The 22,743-nt window shown below is 46.6% G+C and overlaps 1 protein-coding gene across 14 annotated transcripts in view; it reads right to left on the bottom strand.

Moving 5' to 3' along the window:
* Positions 1–17,219, bottom strand: part of DNM1 (dynamin 1) — a 131,180-nt gene extending 113,961 nt beyond the window's left edge. For 7 of the 14 annotated variants that reach the window (XR_013391269.1, XM_077922180.1, XM_077922179.1 and 4 more), the window contains exon 1: positions 16,672–17,216. Coding sequence is in view for 11 of the 14 variants with exons in the window: in XM_077922180.1 (XP_077778306.1) it covers positions 16,672–16,832 (161 nt within the window). In the remaining 3 variants the exon portion in view is untranslated. Of the gene's footprint in view, positions 1–16,671 lie in introns of all 14 variants that reach the window. The other 7 variants (XM_077922185.1, XM_077922178.1, XM_077922184.1 and 4 more) reach the window with 4 other exon arrangements.
* Positions 17,220–22,743: the final 5,524 nt, after the last annotated feature.

Genomic DNA, 22,743 nt, shown 5'->3' with positions numbered 1-22,743 from the left:
ATGTTTCCCATCCTTGCCTTATATCCTGGCTTCAGACCTGCATTTGGGGCGCAGCTCCACATGATGATAACCTTGATTTCTGGTATTGGCTTGAAATGTTATCACAGCGCATGCCAACCTAGACCCTCCAGGATATATATTGTTATTTACTTCATTTATAAATCATTTCTACAAAGCACTCTGAACCAATTTTGCAGTGTAGTAAAAGCATGTAATTTTTAAAACTTCATGTATTAAAACTGCTAGAACTGCACCCTCCTATAGTTCCTTCATCAAGGGCAGCTGCTTGCTCCCGGGCTGGCCTTCAGGGCTGCTCCATTCCCAGGTCAGGCCAGCAGAAGTGTCGGAGAGGTGGCAGCGCTGCCCCTCTGCTGGCCCCACGCAGCCTACAAAAGCAGTGTGGGGTGGATGCATGCAGAAGGCCCTCTTCTACAGATCTCAGTGATCAATTGGGTAGATAAGCTGCCTTCAACCCTGGCCAGCACAGCTATGGTGGAGTAGTCAATACAGCTGTGCTGTCTGGAGTACATGAGCGTTGTCTGAAACATCAGGAGGGCAATAGGTTGGCAAAGGCTACTGTGAGCCAAGGCAAAAATATATGTTTCTCAAAGACCAGATCTAAACTGAGCACCTAATCCTGTGAAAACAGCACAATAAATTTGCTTTAAAGACACAGAAGCTGGGTAATTCCATATGTGAGTTTTTACACTGGCAGGAGGCTGATTCAGATGTCCATCTTGTTTTGCTGCTTTAGTAAACTGATTTCTCTTTCCAAATTCTAGAAATGAGCCTTGCAAGGGGGGAACAGAGTGAGTGGGTTTGACTCTTGTCTGGAAATAAATTCTCTGCCCAACACAGCATGACAAATTCAGCCCCTGCAGCTAAGGGAATTAAGAGCTGCATCTTCTCCAGATCATTAACTTGCAGCATGGAGGATTTGCAATTTTCCTCAATCAAGGGCCTTATCCTGGCAAAGCACTGAGTCACCCATTTTGGTTCAAGGGTCAGACCAAAGTAAGCCCTCCATACTAAGCCAAGGCACATAATTAGCTGAGTGGCAGAGCAACAGCTTTGTTTGCAGAAGGTCCTAAGTTCAGTTCCCCGCACTCCCAGGTAAGGCTGGACTGTCCCTGGAGAGCTACTGCCCATCAGTGTAGACCAGGGGTCCCCAAACTTTTTATTTTATTTTTTTTAAAAATATTTTTATTGCTTTGTTTTCCAGGGTCAAAGTACAACGTCAATGCATCGTCGATAACACAACAAAAGTTTTTTGTTTTTTTTTACAAAATGAAAAAAAAACAAAAAAGAATACACTTTTCCAAATCTTTTTTTTTTTCCCCATCATCAACTGGACTTTTTAAACAGGGGGCCGGTACACTGCCCCTCAAACACTGTTGGGGGCCGGACTATAGTTTTTAAAAAATGTGTATTTACGTGGAAGTCGCGCCCCTATTTTTTACTCAAGAGTAGACCCATTGGCATGAGTGGTCATGCCTAACCCGGGCCGATTCATTCCAGCAGGCCTGCCCTCTGTGTAAAAGTTGACATCACATCCCACCAGAGCACAACAATTCCTGGGTAAGTGCGCACCATGCAACGGTCACACAATATTGTGGCAAGGTCTCTATTGCCATCGCCTCCCCTGCACGCAAATCCAAATGTCGCGGCTTCGGATTGGCTGCAGGAGCTTCCTGCAGCCAATCCAAAGCTGCGCCAGCGTCGCCGCCTGCACAGAAGCCATGCCAGTGTCGTGGAAGTCAGTCCCTGTGCGGCGAGGCGTCTGCAGCGCATGTGGACTGACCAAGCGGGCAGCAGGGTCTGTAGGCCGGATTTGCAAGCCTGGGGGGCCACATCCGGCCCCTGGGTCGTAGTTTGCCGACCCCTGGTGTAGACAATACTCAGCTAGAGGAACCAATGGTCCAGCTTTCTATGATCCTAGTAACTAAGTCAGCCACAGTTATTTTGAGGCAAGAAATCCCACAAGTATCTCTTCCTACTCCTCCCTGGCAGTAAAAGCACAACACCGACAAATTAAATAACCAGTAACTCATTGATCTTTCATGACCCTTGCCCCAAAATCTGCATACTGAGGCGACTGCCCCACTGGTGCTGTTTGGTTCCCCAATCAGATTGCTTTTATATATATATATGCCACGACCAGTGCAGCTTGCTAAAATGATGCCCCATTGAATGCAGATGTTCCAGCTGTTCACCTTGGACACTCCATGTCTTGCAATTCCTAGTAAATCACAGTTCTTACGTTGTCTTTATGTTTCCTTCAGGGCTCACTCCTCATGCTCTCCGAGGTCTCCAGAAATTCAGTCTCTTATGGATGTACCTTCTCTAGTACATACAGTGGTACCTCGGGTTACAAACGCTACAGGTTACAGACTCCACTAACCCGGAAGTAGTACCTCAGGTTAAGAACTTTACTTCAGGATGAGAACCGAAATTGCGCGGTGGCAGCACGGCAGGCCACATTAGCTAAAGTGGTACCTCAGGTTAAGAACAGTTTCAGGTTAAGAACGGACTTCCAGAACGAATTAAATACTTAACCCGAGGTACCACTGTACTCATGTTGTGCTAGGATCATGTGACACCCCCCCCCCAATTTACATTTATTTATCTATCTATCATCTATCTATCTATCTATCTATCTATCTATCTATCTATCTATCTATCTATCTATCTATCATCCCACCTTTCCTGCAAGGAGCTCATGCTGGCATTTACAACTCCACCCACATTTTATCCTCACAACAATCCTCGGGTGTAGGTCAGGCTGAAAGACTACAACTGGTCCAAGGTCACCCTGTGAGCTTCCTGGCTGTGTGAGGATTCAAGCTCTGGTCTCCCAGGTCCTATTCCAACACTCTAACCACTATGCCAGGTTCACTCACAATGAATGACATAGGACTCATAATTGGAATACGGTATTTATTGTTTTAGAGTACAACCCCCGTCAGACATGCTAGGTAGGCTAGTGGTGATTGTAGCCCAAAGCATCTGGAAAGTGCCAGGCTGGCAAAGGCCGCTTTAACAGTTCTTCCCCATGTCTTCTGCTTTCCCTTCCAGCTTTCAGGCCCTCTGGACTGGTGGGGTTTTTGCCAGTGTATTCTGCAATGTGCCACTGTCGTTGTAGTAACATTTTAGTGGTGGATTTCCACTGGACTGTCCACACATTATTCCACTTTGTTCTGTGATGCCCCTCCACTGTTACTGCATCTTGCCATCTGGAGGGGCACGGGATCAGAGGCACAGCAAGGGGAGGAGAGGGGGGCACTGGGCGCCACACTGTGGGGGTGGCACTTACCGTGGGATAAGCAGCATACCCGAGTGACGCGGTGGCTCAGGGCGCCTGCAGGCTTCGTGGTGCCCGAAACAGCAGCTTGGGGCTTGCATCTGCCTGCTGCCTCCTCCTCAGCCACTCTACTACAGCTGAGGGGGAAGCAGCGGGCAGATTCCTTGGAGGCTCCACAGTGCTCCCGGCCCCGGCTCGCCGTGCCCCGTGGGCAGCTCACCCTGGGCACAGGGCAGGTGTGCCACCCCAGGCGCCCGAGCGGCTGGCTAGGCCACTGCACAAGATTCCAGGATTCCAGCAGGAAGTTCTGGGACTTTGGCAATTCTATGTAAAGCTTCATAGAAGCACAGTGGTCAGCAGGAATTGGTGAAAACCCAGTACTCCTAGTAATGCTAGGACGTGGATAGGGCATTTATCTGCAGACTCATAGCTGCTGCCTCCTGTGTTATCCTTGCTGTGCTAATAGCACTGAGGTGACCTCCCCTCAGTGTGTATGGAGGTCATGGGCTGTCCAGACGATAAGATGGCCTCCTCTTAGCCTCACTGATGTGGTCCAAAGGAAAGCAGAACAAGACTTTGGCACCTGCTTGGCTGCAGGAGTCTTCAAACAAACAAACAAACAAACAGAATTGGTGAGTCCAGCACCTGCCAAGGTAGTCTGTCCAGTCTGGTCAGGGATGCTTGGATGGGGGTGGAGTCTGACAACACCAGGGCGGAGGGAGGTAAACAGTGGTGCCAAAATGGCAAAGAAACTGAAAGTGTACAGCTAGGATGGGCTTCTGAGCGAAAATGGTGATGAGCAAGGCTGCTTGTTTTGAACTCTGCAGCCTGTTCTAGTTTTCATTTGTTTTGATTGGCAGTGAATCAGTGAATCAGTGCCCTCAAAACAGTATTGAAAGTGGGATAAGTCCTTGATAGTATCATTGAGCTCAAATGCTCTCCTGAATTGCTCTCCTGAAGGGACCCTTTGAAAGCAAACAGTAAAAGGACATTTCTGATCCAGGACTTTTCTTTCCCATCTCCTTCCATTCCACTCAAATTAGGAGTGTCTCAATCCACATGCACCCCTAAAGCTGCTGAGAAGCTCAACCCTTCTCTTTTAAAATTCCTCCCCCACCCATTCGGTCCTTCTCCACCAGGCTGAGAGGCGGGCTTCAGTGTTCCTGGGATGAGGCGTGCCAGCTGTCCTCCTTCCTCAGGTTCATCCCACGCTGCCAGTTAGTGGCCTTTATCACCATAATCTGGTGTTGCAAGCACCACACTGCATCCTTAGCAAACTGGCACATGCACCCAGGAAGACACACACACACACACACAAACAAACACAAACACACCAGCTCCCTGGACATCTGCTATTATAAATATAGGCTTTGCATGGTTGAGTAATCCATTAACGGACCAGTAAGTGATACCAGGAGAATAATTAGGAGTGACTAGCGCTGGGGATCCACTCTACTCTAAAGAAGAAAAGGAGCTTCTGTGAAATATCTCACGCAGATTTTAGAGTGGGTTGAAGTTCTGTCTCCCTATTTTTACACTGATTTATTTTTCTTCTTCTTCGCCAAACCTTTATTGGTCATTACAAGTATAGGCCATCATAAAACATCCATATATAATTTTAAAAAAATAAATGTATAAATAAACAGCCCTGTAAAGATTTGTTTTAGCCTGCTATTCAGTTCTAACGCATGAAATGAGTTTTAGCAATTTGTTTTTACTGTTTTTTATGAATTTTACAGACGTTTCAGTAAGCCACTTTGAATTTATTCTAAAAAGAGAAAAGCAGTACGCTATATTAATAAGTTACATTGCATTGTACCCTGCTTCATCTGCTTGCCAACCCCTCCCAAAAAGACGTTACTTGCTGAATTGTATGCTAAAATCAAATCATCCCGGTTTTTCCTTCTGCGGCTCCATTTTGCACCCGCTTTCATCTTCACCCCCATGCCCACGCCTCCTTCTTCTCCCGCCTCCCTTTGTGCAACCCCCTTGAATGCAAATCACCCCCAACACAACCTCCTGCATCTTCCTCCCACACACTGGAACTCCAAAGCATCCTTTTCACCTTCCACCCAGTTATAAAGCCACCTTCACCTCCAATACGGGGCCCCCTTTCATATCCCTGCTTCACCCCCATTGCCATGCCTCCTACTCCTTTTTGGGAACCCCCTTTGCACTTCTCCATTTTCACCCTCACCCCCTGAAATATACTCGGAGTCGAGAGTGGATTTCATGCTCTTTATTCAGCTCCTAGTGGTGAGGAGGAATGGAAGTTCCCCCAGAAAGTCTGATTTATATACATTACTTACACAATGGGCCCCACGTGATTGGCTAATTCCGGGATTCTCCTGTAGGCCAATCAGGCTGCGGATTCACTTCCACCTGGAGCTGGATTGGGTGGCTCCTGTGGACCAATCAGACTGCTGCATTCTGAATCCTATTGTTCTAGGACCAATCAGACTGCTGCATTTTGGATCCTATTCAACTCAGTACATAACACCCCCTTTCTCCTACCTATTTTCAACTCCTCCTCACACTAAAACCACCCCTTTCCCACACCTCCCCCCCTTATTCTGCATCCCTTCAACTTCTGCAAATATATGTTATTATATATTTAAGATGAATAGGCTCGTAAGAGCAAGCCTGTCTTCAGAGAGAGTTCAGTGATGGATGCTGCACATATATGAGTTTTTGCTGCTTAATAAAAATACCTGTTATTTGTTACTACAGTGAATCTGGAACTACATGTAGAAGACAGCACATGGTATCAGGAGAGAAATAATATATATAAGGCAGCTGAGGAATGGAAGACAGAGAGGTTTGAGCAAAGCAGGGGCGGAAATGCACTGAGAAGAAAAAAGCAGCAATTTTAAACAATATCAGATGTTTGACTAAAGAAGGAATGGGAAAAGACTACGAGGAAAAAAGTGGTAGTTTTGCATGTTCAGACCCAAAAACCTCCCCCCTAAATAAATTCACACCTGACTCAAATTTTGGTTTTTGGCAGAATTTAGGCCACAACTTTAAGCATCTTGGACCTCTCCTATTGTTTTAAATCCCCACTTTTCCATGCTCAGTTTTTCCTCCGTTCTTGCTCCTACGACATAGCCGCTGCTGTTGTGCAACTTGACTTCCCTTTTGCTTCCCTAACCAGCCCTGACTTCATGGAAATCCAGGGATGTGATGAGGCATTCCAAATCCTCCAGTGGGGACTACATGGTGACAGACTAGTGCAAATATAGTGTAGAGAGATATCACATACACACAACCCTTTGCATTACATTGTGCTTGTGGGTTGGCAACAAAACTCTCAGAGATGGTTTATATATTCGGCATAAAGCTTTTCTTGGACTGTACCACTTCAGGAAAGTGGAAGAGCAGGTATCTGAATGCTTTCCTAGGCAATGGAGAGGGAAATAGAAAGGAAAATTTGATTGGTTGATGATGATGATGATGATGATGATGATGATGATACTGCCATCAATGTGCATGGTGCTGTACAGTCCTAGTGGACTTGCAATCAAAACAACAAAGGACATCCTATTTAGGAAGCTTGCAGGCTTACAAGATAAGACACAACACAACAGGAATAACAGAACCGTGATGGAAGAGCAAATTCTTAAAAGTTACATAGCAGTCCTTATAATGACCAGCTTGAATGGAAGCAGTTCAAGGGCACGATGCACAGTTTGATGGAGGTGGGCTTTCAGCAGAGCTGATGGAATGAGTCCTGATGGAATGAGTCCTGCTGATTCCCATCCCTCCCACTGAGGTAACCTACTGGAATGACTGCTCCCAGCTGACAGTTGTGGGAGAGGAGGCTCCTGATAAATCTGGCCTGTCAGCAGAGCTGAATTAGGGATCTGAATTCCCTGTAGGGTAGTTTTCTATACGCAAGCAGTTTTGCTTGCTTTTGCACGAGAGAGAAGACAGACCCAGGTACAGCTCTTTCCACTAGATTTTTTTCCTGAATTGATAAGTTTTCCTTCAGTGGTCAGGTGTGTGGCTATAAATCTATACCTACTTTCCTCAGAGCAGGAAACAACAGTCTTGGGGCAATTCTGGACAGTCGGTTTATTGCGCATTCATCCTGACTGTTTGCAGGGAAAGTACATGTCACAGGGGCAAGCAAGCTGTCAGGTTGGAGACATGCTGCTTAACATCTACATGAAACTGCTGAGTGGGGTCATCCAGAGTTTTGGAGGACGTTGTCAGCAATACGCTGAGGACACACAGCTTTCCTTCTCCTCTACATCTGCTGGTGAGGCAGTGGATGTGCTGGACCATTGTCTTGCCTCGGCAATGGACTGGATGAGAGCCAACAAACTGAAACTCAATCCAGATAATACTGAGGCACTGTTGGTGGGTGGTTCCCTAGACCGGCTGGGTGGGAGGTGGCCTGCTCTTGATGGGGTTACACTCCCTCTGAAGGAGCAGGTATGTAGCTTGGGGGTACTCCTGGATCCTTTACTGTTGCTTGAAGCTCAGGTGGCCTCAGTAGCCCGGAGTGCCTTCCATCAGCTGTGCCCCTATCTGGACAGGGATAACCTAACTATTGTTGTCTATGCTCTGGTAACCTCAAGGTTAGATTACTGCAATGCATTATACATACAGCTGCCTCTGAAGATGGTTTGGAAACTTCAGCTAGTGCAGAATTCAGTGGCCAAGTGCTCACCAGGGCCAATTCAAACCACTGGTTTTGACTTATACAGCCTTAAACATCTCAGGACCACAATGCCTCCAGCACTGTCTCTCTGCATATGAACCTACCTGAACCCTGACATCATCTCATGAGGCCCTTCTTTGTGTGCCTCCTCCACAAGAGGTCCAGGAGGTAGCAACACAAGAATGGACCTTTTCTGCAGTGGCTCCCCATTTGTGGAATGCTCTCCCCAGGGAGGCCCACCTAGAGGCTTCTTTACAGATATTTAGGTGCCAGATAAAAATGTTTCTCTTCAACCAAGCATTTGGCTGGTTAACACTATGGTCTTTTAATTGTGTTATAGAAACAGAGATTATTGGTTTCTGTTTGTTATTTTTACAATGTATTTTCTGTTTTTAATATTTTAATTTTATGTAGTGAACTGCCCTGAGAATAGGTGTGGGGCGGTATAAAAAACTTAATCAATAAATGAATAAATGAAGCAGACCACGGGGAGCTCGTGAGGAGATACAAGATCTTCTCCCTCAACCAATATGATTCAGCAGCTAAAAGGCTAGATGACCCTCGCTTGCTACAGACCTGCTGTGTCACCTTAGGCAAGTCACACCACCTCTCGGCCTCTGACAGGAGCTGTCAGCAGGAACACCGCAGACAGCTGACTTTTGGTGGACACAAACTCAGTCTGTGATGCACTGAGGCAGATGTGTGGGGTACCTTTTTCAACTTGAGGGCCACTGTCACATCTAGGCAACCTTCTAAGAGCCACACACCAGTGATGAACTAAACAGCAAATGTAAATGTTACGTTTGTACAGTAGAGTTATTTATATGCACCCATCTCTAACCTCCACCCAGGCAGAGAAAAGGCTTGTTCAGCACGAAAGACATGGCAAAAATGTTCGGGCCGCATTCACACCATACATTTAGAATGCTAGGATGCCACTGCAGACACTCATGGGAGGTGTAGTTTGTTAAGGATGCTAAGAATTCTTAAGTGACACCTATTCCCCTCCCATAGCTACAATTTCTCCAAGTGGTTTAACAATCCCTCTTCACCGGGAATTCTGGGAATTGGGAATAGGGACCTCCTGAGAAATCTCAGCACCCTGAACAAACTACAGCTCCCAGAATTCTTTGGGGGAACAATGCCTGTTTAAAGTGGTGCTACTAGCACTCTAAATGTATGGTGTGAATGTGGCCAGACAGAAAGCCTTGGACGCTAGCAGGTGCAGTGCAGGATGCTCTCCCATTGCCAGTGTGGGATGCAGTGGGAGTCAACTACCTGTCCAGTTTGCTTTTCTAAATGGAATAGGGACGCGGGTGGCGCTGTGGTCTAAACCACTGAGCCTCTTGAGCTTGCTGATCGGAAGGTCGGCGGTTCGAATCCCTGCGACAGGGTGAGCTCCTGCTGCTCTGTCCCAGCTCCTGCCAACCTAGCAGTTCGGAAGCACACCAGTGCAAGTAGATAAGCATGTACTGCTGTGGCAGGAAGGTAAACGGCATTTCCGTGCGATGCTCTGGTTTCTGTCACGGTCCTCTGTGCACCAGAAGCAATTTAGTCATGCTGGCCACATGACCCGGAAAGATGTCTGTGAACAAACACCGGCTCCCTCAGCCTGAAAGCAAGATGAGTGCCGCAACCCCATAGTTGCCTTTGACTGGACTTAACTGTCCAGGGGTCCTTTACCTTTTACCTTACCTCTAAATGGAATGAGGGAACAGACAGACACACACCACCTTGTCCTCTGCATCAGGCAGCACAGTGTCTTGGCCTTGTCCTGTTTATGTAGTCTTGCCCTAGAGCAGAGTGGGACATCTGTTGCTGGGTTCTAGCTCCCATTGTCCATGACCGCTGGCCATGCTGGCTGGGACTGAGGGGAGTCCAACAATATTCTGGAGGGTCGCAGGTTCACTGCCTTTGCCTTGAGCCACCTTACACACGTGCTTGGTGCACAGGTTAGAGTGTTGGCCATGGAGCTCACTGGGTGTGACCCACCTCTATTCTACATGAGAAAGGAAACTGAATTTTCAAGGAAAGAATTTCAAAGGCATGGTGAATTAAAACTCGTTGATCAGTTCTATCTATTTAGTTTGATCCAAGATAAATTCCCTGTCCAAGTCCTAGCATGACTAGGAGGGCTGGGTTTTCACCAATTCCTGCTGGCCACTGTGCTTCTATGAAGCTTTACGTAGAATTGCCACTGGCTGTACGCTTTCAGTTTCTTTGCCATTTTGGCACCACTCCCTCCGCCCTGGTGTTGTCAGACTCCACTCCCACCCCAGCATCCCTGACCAGACTGGACAGATTACCTTGGCAGATGCTGGACTCTCCAATTCTGTTTGTTTGTTTGTTTGTTTGTTGACTCCTGCAGCCAAGCAGGTGCCAAAGTCTTGCTCTGCTTTCCTTTGGACCACATCAGTGAGGCTAAGAGGAGGCCATCTTATCGTCTGGACAGCCCAGGACCTCCATACACACTGAGGGAAGGTCACCTCAGTGCTATTAGCACAGCAAGGATAACATGGGAGGCAGCAGTTATGACTCTCTGCAGTCACAGAAAGCGCTGTGATTCTCCAGTGGTTTGACCTGACCCCCAGAGGCACACTCCATTCTCTCTCAAGACAGACGGATGCCAAAAGCAAAGTTCGTTTGGGGTTGGCACCCAAAATGGCTCAGTACTCATTTCAAGGCATGAGTTCTGTTGCCTCATTTTTTAACAAACCCACCCAATAAAAATTAAAACCACAAGCTACTTGAAGGAAAAGCACATTTTACTTACTTACTTATTGCATTTATTGCCACCTTTTTCCTCCATGGAGCGCAATACACAGTTATCCCCCTCCCCATTTTTCACAACAACCCTTCGAGATAGGTTAGGCCTAGAGGCAGTAACTGGCCCGAGGTCACCCAGAGGGCTCCTTGACTGAGTGGGGACCTGTACCCTAGTCTCCCAGGTACCACCACTCTATATTTGAGCAGAAATGTTTAAAGATGTAAAAGTATTCTGGTGAGGTGGGAACCTTGGTTCTGAGCATGTTCTGGGTGGATGCTAAATGCATGCTCAGTGTTAAAAGGGATTGAGACCCATGCACATCCTAATCAAGGAATTTAGTGAAACGCCTTTGGTGCCTGAGGCAAGACGTGCCACCAACACTCCCCCCCAGAAAAAGATTCAGACCCACCCCCTGGTGGGGTGTAAGCAGCATGCTACCCAAGGCAGGTTGCCTCACTGGTGCACCAGCCATGCTAGGGCAGCAAGCTAGCTTAGGGGCTGCAGGGCAGAACATATGACACACATTTCTAGCCAATTTCCACCCTTCAGAATTTACTACCTGGGACAGCAGCCTCACTCTGCCTTGTGGTGGGGCTGGCGCTGCCCAGAAGCCTCATGGGGCAGATCTACACACATGATTTTTAACATTAAGGAAGGGTTTAGGAATGGTTTTGAAAAGGTAGATGGACACATGATGTCCTACTTTTGAGTTCATAATGCATTATTACATTGTCTTTTTTATCACTTAATTTGTAATCGTTTTATGCTGCTATATCTGTGAAACACTGCCCATATGTCCCTATACAGTGGTACCTCGGGTTAAGAATTTAATTCGTTCTGGAGGTTCATTCTTAACCTGAAACTGCTCTTAACCTCAGGTACCACTTTAGCTAATGGGGCCTCCCGCTGCTGCTGTGGCCGCACAATTTCTGTTCTCATCCTGAAGCAAAGCTCTTAACCCAAGGTACTATTTATGGGTTAGTGGAGTCTGTAACCTGAAGCGTCTGCACCAAGGTACCACAGTATAGTGTTTTACCTTTTTTTTTTTTTACTGCATTAAAACTGTGAACCCTCTCCAATGGTATTCGAGGGGCAGATAACAAAGGATGGGGGCGGGGGGAGGGAGGGAGGATTAAAATATGACACCAGAGGGCGGAACAGAGCAACCAGCAACCAGCAGCAGGGAGAGAAACAGCATTTTGGAAAATGGTGTCGCTGGGTATTGCTTACATTTGACAGAAAAAACCAAGGGAGAAAAATGTTTTAATTAGCAAGTGTGCCCTGGGTCGTTTTAGAACGCCATATCTGATATCGTTCTAATAGGGGGATATAATGTTAAACGGGTCAGTGTAGATCCAGCCACGGTCTTGGAAGAACCAATCCCATTGTAGTTCCAGCTTAAAGCTCCTTGCTCTGCTTAACACCCTCATTTGGGGTCACTGGCTGTAGCCTGTAGTCTACAGCTTTCTGCTTGCTCCAGGCACCTTCCATCCTCAGTGGTGCAGTTAGGGACTTGTGCAGTGTGATATAGTGGTAGCAGCACTAGCCGTAGACCTGGGAGACCAGGTTCCTAATCCCCACTCAGCCATGTAGTTCACTTGGTTAGAAACTCTCTCAGCCCAACCTACCTTGCCGGGTGGCTGTGAGGAAAAATGGCAGTTGGATAATCGTGTGTCCACCTTGCGGGAGAATACAAGGCATTACCAGAAGTGGCGAGAAGGGTATGGCTGGGCCGACGTCCTTCATCAACTATGAACAATTGATCGCTGCACACTTAGAACTGTATTGCAAGATTTAGATTAGATTTGTATGTGCAAGATATTATATGATTTGAGATCATCTCTATAATGGCTTTGTGGTTACAGGTTGTATAGTGGTACCTTGGGTTAAGAACGTAATTCGTTCCGGAGGTTTGTTCTTAACCTGAAACTGTTCTTAACCTCAGGTACCACTTTAGCTAATGGGGCCTCCTGCTGCCACCACGCTGCCAGCGTGCGATTTCTGTTCTCATCCTGAAGCAAAGTTCTTAACCCGGGGTACTATTTCTGGGTTAGCGGAGTCTGTCACCTGAAGTGTCTGTAACCTGAAGAGTCTGTAACCCGAGGTACCACTGTATTTTGTATTTCATTTGTAGACCTTGCGACTGGTGTTTCTGTTTACTGTCACTGCTATCCTCATGCAAGAAAACAATATACATAAATACATAAAATGTGTGCACTTTGTGGTCCTTGGAGGAAAGGCAGGTTATAAATGGTTGTTGTTGTTTTTAAGGGACTTAAACCTCTTGGGATAAAATGTGGCTGTGCTGGGGGACCATTCCTGCTCATTCAGATGAGGGCCCCAGACTTTTGCCTTCCAGCCTTAACAGAACCACTTTCCACTCCTTAAAAAATGGCCCCCGCTCTGCCAGGTCTGCAAATGGCGGACTAGAGGCCTTCATGAAAGAATTCTAAGATTTGCTTAAAGAACAACAATTTTAAAATCTGGAGGTTTCAGTGCATAGAGTCAATGTGTGTGTAAAGCACATATTGAAGTCAGCCTGATTGTCATGATTTCAGACTCGGAAGAGACTCAGTTATTCCCCTGCTACTCATCAGGTCAGCAGAAGGCCTGTGCATCCTTCTGACCCTGTTTGAAGCCAATCTACACTATGTTGTTTTGTACCTCCTTTTATTCAGGGTATGTGTGTGTGTGTAACTGCAGCCCCAGACCGTTCAGAAGCCAGTATTCAAAAGACACACTTATTCAGCAGGATTATAGAATGGTTTTGTAGGGGGTTTTTTAAACTATCAGACACAGCCAAAGGGGTGTGTTATCAAAACACAGCTGCCTGCTGCCATCTTCACAATTTGCTGCTGTAATGTAAAACAACCTATATAGCATTTCAAATGCAGTTACAATAGGCTAAACGCACCACACTCCCCAACCCAGTCTTCTAAGCCACTTAGCCCTCTGACGGCATTTGGTATCAGGAGATGGTATCTTAGCCCCTTTCCCCCCAATAATTTATCTGGAAGGATTTAACTTTTCCTCTGCCCTCGCACTCAACAGCTCTGCTTGAACCCTTCAAGATCTAAAGAAACTGCAGCACTGTGAATCTGCTGCCATGGAGACAACCGGAGGAAATCTAGTGAGGTCACATCCCCATAGGCTCTCTTGGAGAAAAGACCCATCAGAAGAGGACAAAATGCAGAAATCCATTCATTCACCTGCCCTCCATCCACCAGGCACTCAAGTAAACAACAGAAATATGAATGCATTGCTCATCTCATGGCCAAAGGATATTTCCAGTCTGTCACTATTTTGGAGGTGGGATTCAAGAACCAGCAAATCCAGGTTGCATGGTTCCCCAAAACCTGCTTCCCTAAAAGATTATGGACTTTTTGCAATAAGGACATTTTTTTAAATCAGCCCACATTACAGCTGACGAATAAAAGGTCTAGCCAACTCCCCCACCCCACCTCAGCTGCAGGCCCCCATTTTTTTCAGCTGATTTGATGACAACAATAAGTGTCTTTGCAAGGTGGGGATTGACTGACTCCACCTACAATCAACCTGGTCATGCAAACAAAAACCTCAGGACATTCCAAATGTGCACCCAGTGAAGGCTTTTCAATTCTATAATAAACAGACCCCTTGGATGTCTGTTGTTTTAGGTTTTTGCTGTGGAAGCAGCAGTAGAGACATACAGCTTTGCAGCTTGGGCTGTCTCTTAACAGTGCTGATCCTAAATGAAATTCAACAGCTCTCAGGTCGTTTTGGTTAAGAATGGAGCTGGAAGCAGCCATTTGAGATGCAAAGGTATCAGTGCTATTTTAAAAAGACACACACACAAATTTTCATTGTGGACATGAAGAGAGGGAAGGGTGACACAACTATATTGTATAGTAAACTGAAATACGGCTTGTTTCCAGAAGCCCCTCTTCTCTTAGTGGGAATCACAAGGTACCAATCTCCTAGCCTTAGTGAATTCTTCCCAATTGAAAAGGATTAAAATAAGCATCAAAACGCTACCAGCCAGCTCATAAGTGTCCCGCAGGAACAGCCTGTGTGAGCCACCTTTCCTGATCGCCTGCTATTTGCAGAGGTTTCTGGAGGTTGGCTTGAAGGTCACATGAAAGGAAACCATCACCAGTATTTTACTATAAAAAGGGAGCACCCAAAATGCTGATTTTCCTTATCAAGGAGCAAACATTTCATCTTCCCCTCTGGATCCTCAACATGGCATCACCCAAGATACGCAGAGAAGAGTATACCTAAGAGATGCTAAGCCATATTGCTAGCTGGCCTAGTCAATAACCACCTCCCATCTATTATCTGTTGGGTAACTAATTCCCTGTGAAACCAGGCAAATATATGCAAGCAAAAGGTGTGCTGCATTCGATTAACCCCCCCCCCCCAGTCCTTCCTGGAATTTCACCTGGTGCAGGATTGTGTCCGAGGCGAGGCTTATAAACAGAGGAGACAAATACCTCCTAGGGGAAAGGCACTGTCCTTAGCACATCTTGGCAGTGAATGTTTGGTGCATCACTAATACATTTCTTGACAAGGAGCGCATTTCATATGTGACCAGCAGAACTGTTACACTTGGCTCTTCTCTCCACCCCTATAAGCAGCCTCAGAAATTGTAATGTGGAAAAACACACATTGATGCATAAATTGCATCATTTTGCAAGAGAGGGAGGGAGGGAGAGAATGCTGAATCCAAAGACAGAAAATCCAAAAAATATGGCTAGGCTCCCTACCATGATATTTCTTTACCATCTTGAGATTACATAACATAAGAGAGGCTTTTGTCCGGGCTTTGAAAATCTCCAGAAGACTGGAGATGGCAAACGCTCTCCTTGAAGCAACCTCCTCTTCCTTCCTATCTGCCCACCCCCTCCCCTCACCGCAGCCCTGCAATTGCCCTCTGGCAACATAATGAAAAAGCGGGGGGGGGGGGAGAGGAAGAAACAGAGGAAGAGACGGACTCTCTCCCCAGCCTCGCTCTGCCCCAGGAGCAATTCTGAATTCTGCTTTCCTACATAGAGCTTCCCCCCCGCCTCTCTAAATAAATAAATGATTTAGGATTAAAAGCGCCAAATCTCCTCCTGCGCGGTGATGTGGACACAGCACAGCACCAGACGTCGGATTGCTTCCTTTCGCTCTTCCTCTTACAACTCGCCCCCCCCCCCGACCCCAAAAGGCTGCTTTTGTGCAGTAAATCACTCCTACGAACAGCGGAGGTGGCGGCGGGCGATGTTGCTATAACGCGCCCTTCAAATTTTGTGCACACACTGATGCTCACCTCCACCCTTCCCTTCAGATGTACACGGCAAGCTTCTTTTCACTGAAACCGATCGTGATCTCTTTCTCAGGGCAGGGATTGCATTTCATACCCACCCAAACAGAAGGAGACAGAGGTGTATACACACACACATTCATACATCTATAGATTTCCCCCTAGTTTTAGCGTATGTGAACGCAAACGCGCCGCTCGTGGAGGCTTGCCAGTAAACAGGGACATTATCTTATCCCTTCGGGGAGGGAGAAAGGATGCGGAGCCTCCCCTCATCCTGATGAAGGTGATGGCTCGTGGAATGTCACCTGCCAATCACGGGGGCTTCCTGTTTTTCTGCAACATCCTCGGCGCGGAGGGCGCATCCGCAGTGCTGAGGAATGGCGGCGTGAGAGGGGGGAGAGCTTTTCCCGCTCCCCCATCGCAGGGAGCCGAAGCGGCTCCAGATCCTTCCCCTCCCCTTCCCCAGCCTCCGTTTCCCCGCTATTTCGGATTTCCACTGGGCAAGGGCGGCAGGAGGGGGACTTCCGCGCATTAAGCCGGATGTCTGCTCTGCACCGAGCATCCACAGAAGCCCAGGACTAATTAAGGCGCGGGCGCGGGGGATGGTATAAAATAAAATAGATGGTTTAAATAAATACCACCGGCTCCCTTACCTTCCGACGAAATTCTCCAGGACGGAGCTCTTCCCGGCGCTCTGCCCTCCGACCACAGCGATCTGGGGCAGGTCCAGGTTGGCATTCTGGCCGATGGCAGCGAAGGCATCCTGGAGCTGGTTGACCAGGGGGATGAGATCCTCCATTCCTCGGTTCCCCATGGCTGCTGCACGCGGCGGGGAGAGATCTCACGTCTCCAGCGGCTTGCAAAGCGTCTCTCTCGGAGGGCTATTTAATTTTTTGTAGGGTGGGGGGCTCTCGTCTCAAAGGCTCGTCGACGGCTCGTCTGTGGCCCCCCAAGTCCTCATCGGTGCGTGTCTCCTTTTTTGCGCGCGCGCAGATGGGAGTCCTGCCCACCTTCCCAGCCCTGGGACTTGGAGGTGCCCGAGGGGGCTGCTACTGCAGCGCCCTCCCTTTCCTCTCAGCAGCCCCGCACCCCGCTCCGCCTAAATCAGGCTCCTCGCCGGGTCTCTGCAGCAGCGCTGCCTACCACGAATGAAGCTCCCTTTGGCCACCTGGTCCTAAGCCGGATCGAGAACGTATTTGCTCACAGTCGCCGCCAGAGGGGGATCCGCAGCAGCCACTCGGCTCAGAGAGCTTCATGGGAGTCGTAGTTCTTCCCTTTGGTTTCCCTCGGTCTCCCGTCCCCTTCCCCAATTCAAGTTCAGTTCATATACTGGGGGTGCGGAGGTGTCCTTGTTCCTCAGCTCCCACCATCCTTGACCACTGCTGGTACGGGTGGCAGCTGGAGAGGCACAGATCCCCCATCCTTTGCTGTAAGCAAGAGATAGAATGATAGATGTCAACATTTAGCTCCTTTTATGATTATCAGGCTTCTTATAGTTAGGGATACATATACATATAGATCAGCATGTGCAATTTTTAATGCAAATATTTGTCCTTTTGTGAGGGTGATGCCATTCCTGTTTTTGGGTGGTGCGTAAAACAATGGACTCCATACTCAATGAGGTTGGAGGGAGCAGAACTGTAGATCAATGAGCTCAAAAAGGAGCCAACTCAGCAAAGGTTGAGAGGACATGGAGAGACTTGTACAGTCATTGGCAGTTCTCTTCTACCAGGTCCATTGCTTCTTGCTGAATCCTTGCCTGCAGTTGGGTCTTCTCTCTCCTCCCAAGTTGTCTGGCAACATAATAGATGCTCTCCTGGGAGCTCTGGGCTTTCCACAGGGTCATCTGCCATCTTCACTCAGGAGGCCTGGAACACAGGGCTTGTTTTCTGGAGGTACTCAAGGGTACGCAGTACTGGCACCTCCCTCCCACCCCCAAATGTTAAAAGTGGGGCACAGTGAGTATAGGCACTTTTCTTTTCTTTTATTTAAAGCACTGGGGCTTGAGGTGGGGTCCTTGAAGGATCCAGCCAAGGCATCCCTGATATGTGACTTTTCAGAAAGCCTTTGGACTATTCAGAGTTGCATGCAGGTTTTTGGTTGGGGGGAGGAGCATTCTCTGCAGAGTCCCAGGCCTCTTCCTCTGAAGAGGTGTCCCCTGGACTGGGTTGGGAATAATCTTGGCAGTTGCACTCACAGGTTTCCTCTTTCCTTTGGAAGAAAGGAATCTCTGGAAGCAACGTAAACAAGAAATCACAAATCCCCTGGCAGCTCTCCTGCAACATCACCTATCCTTCTTTTGCCCCTTCCTCTCCTTTGTGTGAACCCTCCTCTCCTTCTCATTTATGGTTGTTGTTGTTTAGTCGTTTAGTCGTGTCCGACTCTTCGTGACCCCATGGACCAGAGCACGCCAGGCACCTCTGTCCTCCACTACCTCCCGCAGTTTGGTCAAACTCATGCTGGTAACCTCGAAAACACTATCCAACCATCTCGTCCTCTGTCGCCCCCTTCTCCTTGTGCCCTCCATCTTTCCCAGCATCAGTGTCTTCTCCAGGGAGTCTTCTCTTCTCATGAGGTGGCCAAAGTACTGGAGCCTCAGCTTCACGATCTGTCCTTCCAGTGAGCACTCAGGGCTGATTTCCTTAAGAATGGATGCGTTTGATCTTCTTGCAGTCCATGGGACTCTCAAGAGTCTTCTCCAGCACCATAATTCAAAAGCACTCATTTATGGAGTTAACCGTATATAACATGGGTAGGCAAACTAAGGCCCGGGGCCAGATCCGGCCCAATCACCTTCTAAATCTGGCCCACGGACAGTCTGGGAATCAGTGTGTTTTTACATGAGTAGAATGTGTCCTTTTATTTAAAATGCATCTCTGGGTTATTTGTGGAGCCTGCCTGGAGTTTTTACAGTGGTACCTTGGGTTACATACGCTTCAGGTTACAGACTCCGCTAAGCCAGAAATAGTACCTTGGGTTAAGAACTTTGCTTCAGGATGAGAACAGAAATCGTGCTCCAGCGGTGTGGCAGCAGCAGGAGGCCGCATTAGCTAAAGTGGTACCTCAGGTTAAGAACAATTTCAGGTTAAGAACGGACCTCCAGAACGAATTAAGTACTTAACCCAAGGTACCACTGTACATGAATAGAATGTGTGCTTTTATTTAAAATGCATCTCTTGAGTTATTTGTGGGGCATAGGAATTCATTCATCCCCCCCCAAAAAAATAGTCTGGCCCCTCACAAGGTCTGAGGAACAGTGGACCAGCCCCCTGCTGAAAAAGTTTGCTGACCCCTGGTATATAACATCTGCACTTCCCTTTTCACTAACTGTGGTCAGATCTGGACCACAGCTTGCAACCATGGTCAGAAGCGGGTTTGCAAGATGGTTTGAGTTACCGTAATCATGGTTAGGAGAACACGTGGATGGAAATGTACAAGTGCACTGCAGTTTGCTCCGAACAAAAAGGGGAGGGATGATTCATTTGAGAAAATGGGGAGGGGGAAAGTGAATGCACAAGCTCAATCCGGGTGCAGCAACAAGGAAACCTGAAAACAGTATTGGGAAGAATGTCCTCACCAGTGCTATTTTTCTAGAAAAAGAGGTGCCAGAACTCACCTTGAATTCCTCCCTTGTTCTCTTAGAATTGCAATGGCGCTCACCTGAGATGTGCAGGAACTGAGTTCCAGCGAGAACTGGCTGGGGGGGGGGAGCCCTGGTCCTCATACAGCACGTAGTTGAACTATGACATTCACTCCCACAAGACCGAGTGATGGCCACCAACTTGGATGGCTTCAAAAGAGAATCATGCCAAACCCATGGAGGATAAGGCTCCAAATGGCTACTAGCCACAAGCTGTGTTCTAACGCCACTGTTGGGGGCAGTATGCCTCTGAATAACAGTTTCTGGGAGTCACAAGAGGAGAGGAGAGCACTGCTGCACTCAGGTTTTGCTTGTGGTTTCCCCAGAGATACCTGGTTGGCCAACGTGAGGAAAGGATGCAGGCCAACATGGACCTTTGGTCTCATCCAGGATGTCTCTTATGTTATCAACAGTAGTCTAATGACTTGCCTATTAATGTGCATGAGGCAGTTTCATTGCTTCCTAAATTCTCAGAGAGGGAGAGGACACAGGAACCTGTTAAATTACCTTAAAATGGCAGGAGGATCCAGTGCACCATATACACCTCCACCTAGCATACAGTCTAAAATAATACCTGGGCCAGCATCTACCATGCTGCCCGAACTGCAGCTTGCCTCATTTTGCAACAGCTTTCGAAAGGGAGGACACAAATATATGTTGACATGGCAACTGTTCTCTCTCTCTCGGCCCTGTTATTTTGTCCCTGCATCATCTGGTAGCAAGCGGCAAATTCCAGGCTCGTGCGTGAATCAGAGTGGGCGCTGAGCACCTCCACCTCATTTTGATGCCAGAGAGAGCTGCAGGTGCCCAGTGAGATGCTAAATAAAGCATATTAAGTTGATTTGATCCTACAGGAAAATAGTTCTTGACAAATATAAACTGCTGAATCTCAAGGTGTAAGAACAGAGCAAGCCTTGTGACACCCCACCAGTCTTCCCTTGCTGGAGGAACTTGGTGGGGGGAGAACTGTAGCTCTGTGGCAAAGCATCCACTTTGCATGCAGAAGGTTCCAGTTTCAACCCCAGCATCTCCAAATAGGGCTGGGGATATCCCCAATATGAACCACCAGAGAGCTGCTGCCAGTCAGTGTAGGTGACACTGTGATAGATGGGCCAAGGATCTGAATCAGTATAAAGTAGCTTCCTATATCCCTCTAGCTCCTACGAGCCATAGCTCAGCGACTGGGCACTTGCTCTGCATGCAGAATGTCCCAGATTTTGTCCCCAGCAGTTCCACTTAGGACTGGGAAATGTAACTTGCCTGAAACCCTGGAGAGCCACTGCCAGCTGGTGTCAACAACACTGAGCTAGATGGAACAGATGAAGATCAAGCTGGCTTTCTTCCAGGACAACAAATGAAAGATAACATAAGGAACGTACAGTCATCCTCGGGATGAAGTAGCTTCGGGATGAATATTTTCGGGTTGCGTTCCGCGACGACCCAGAAGTAACGGAGCGTGTTACTTCCGGGTTTTGCCACTCGTGCATACGCAGATGCTCAAAATAATGTCATGTGCAGACACACAGTCACGTCTTACGTTTACTTCAGGATGCGAATGGGGCTCCGGGACGGATCCCATTCGTATCCAAAGGTACCACTGTAGTTGATATAATTGAGTATTGATAGGCAGGAATGATAAGCAAGCGGCGTTGATATTTGTAAATACAGAAAAGGCCTTTGATAATATTTCTTAGGAATTTATGATAAAGAATTTGGAATTAATGGAAATGGGACAATCTTTTGTAAGAGGTATAAAAGCGATATATTCAGATCAAAAAGCTAAATTGATAGTAAACAATGTATTAACGGGGGGGGGGGGGAATGAAATTATGAAAGGTACAAGACAGGGTTGTCCTTTCTCTCCATTATTATTCATTACAGTCAATAATATGAGAAAAGCAGAAAAAATCAAGGGAATTTCTGTCCGTCAGAAAGAATATAAATTAAAGGCGTTTGTGGACGACTTGGTTATAACAGTGGAAGAACCATTAACTAGTAAGAATAGAACAATTTGGACAAGTAGCAGGTTTCAAATTAAATAAAAAGAAAACAAAAATGTTAGTTAAGAATATGAATCAAGATCTGATAGATATATTGCAACAACAGAGTGGGATAGAGGTAGTTAAAAAAGTAAAATATTTAGGAATTTGGTTAACATCAAAAAATATAAATTTATTCAAAGATAACTACACACCAGTGTGCAATGGTATCAAAAGGAACTTAGAAGTGTGGGGAAGGAGGAAACTATCCCTATAGGGTAGAATTTCTGGCATTAAAATTAACGTGCTACCGATGATATTATTTTTATTTCAATCAGTCCTGGTTATCACTGGTGTAGGTATCTTTAGAGAATGGCAAAAAATAATTTCAAGATATATTTGGCAAGGGAAGAAGCCAATAATTAAATTTAAACTACTTACAGATACAAAAGAAAGAGGTGGCTTCTCCTTGCCAGATTTGAAATTGTATTATGAAGCTTCTTGCCTTTGTTGATTAAGGGATTGGATTTTGTTGGAGAATACAGATCTATTAGATCTGGAAGGATTTGATAACAGATTCGGATGGCATGCATATTTATGTTACGATAAGGTAAAAGTTCATAAAGGATTTGGGAACCACTTATTTCAAAAATCTTTGTATGAGGTGTGGTGTGGGATAGATATAAGAATTAATTAGAACGTAAGATGCCATGGTGGCTATCGCCTCTCAAGGCAATGAGTGTGAAAAAGATAAATCTGAGTAAAAATTGGGCCACCTATGAACAATTAGTGAAGGAGATGGATAACCAATGGAAATGAAAACCATATGAGGAGGTTAAAGGTTTTGTGAATGATTGGTTGCATTATTGTCAAATTGATGAAATGTTTAAAGATGATAAAAAGAAAAATGGATTTGGATATACAAAATCGAGATTTGAATTATAATTGTTAAATAATAAAGTTAAAATATTATCTAAAATATAGAAATTAATATTGGAATGGCATTTGAAAGATGAGGAAGTTAAATCAGTTATGATACATTGGGCTAAAGACATTGGTCATAACATACAATTAGTAGATTGGGAAAAATTATGGAAAGACGGAAT

Source organism: Podarcis muralis, chromosome Z (assembly GCF_964188315.1).
Source record: "Podarcis muralis chromosome Z, rPodMur119.hap1.1, whole genome shotgun sequence".
Taxonomy (NCBI): domain Eukaryota; kingdom Metazoa; phylum Chordata; class Lepidosauria; order Squamata; family Lacertidae; genus Podarcis; species Podarcis muralis.
Note: the sequence above shows the minus strand (reverse complement) of the source record. Positions and strands in the feature narration are given on the sequence as shown.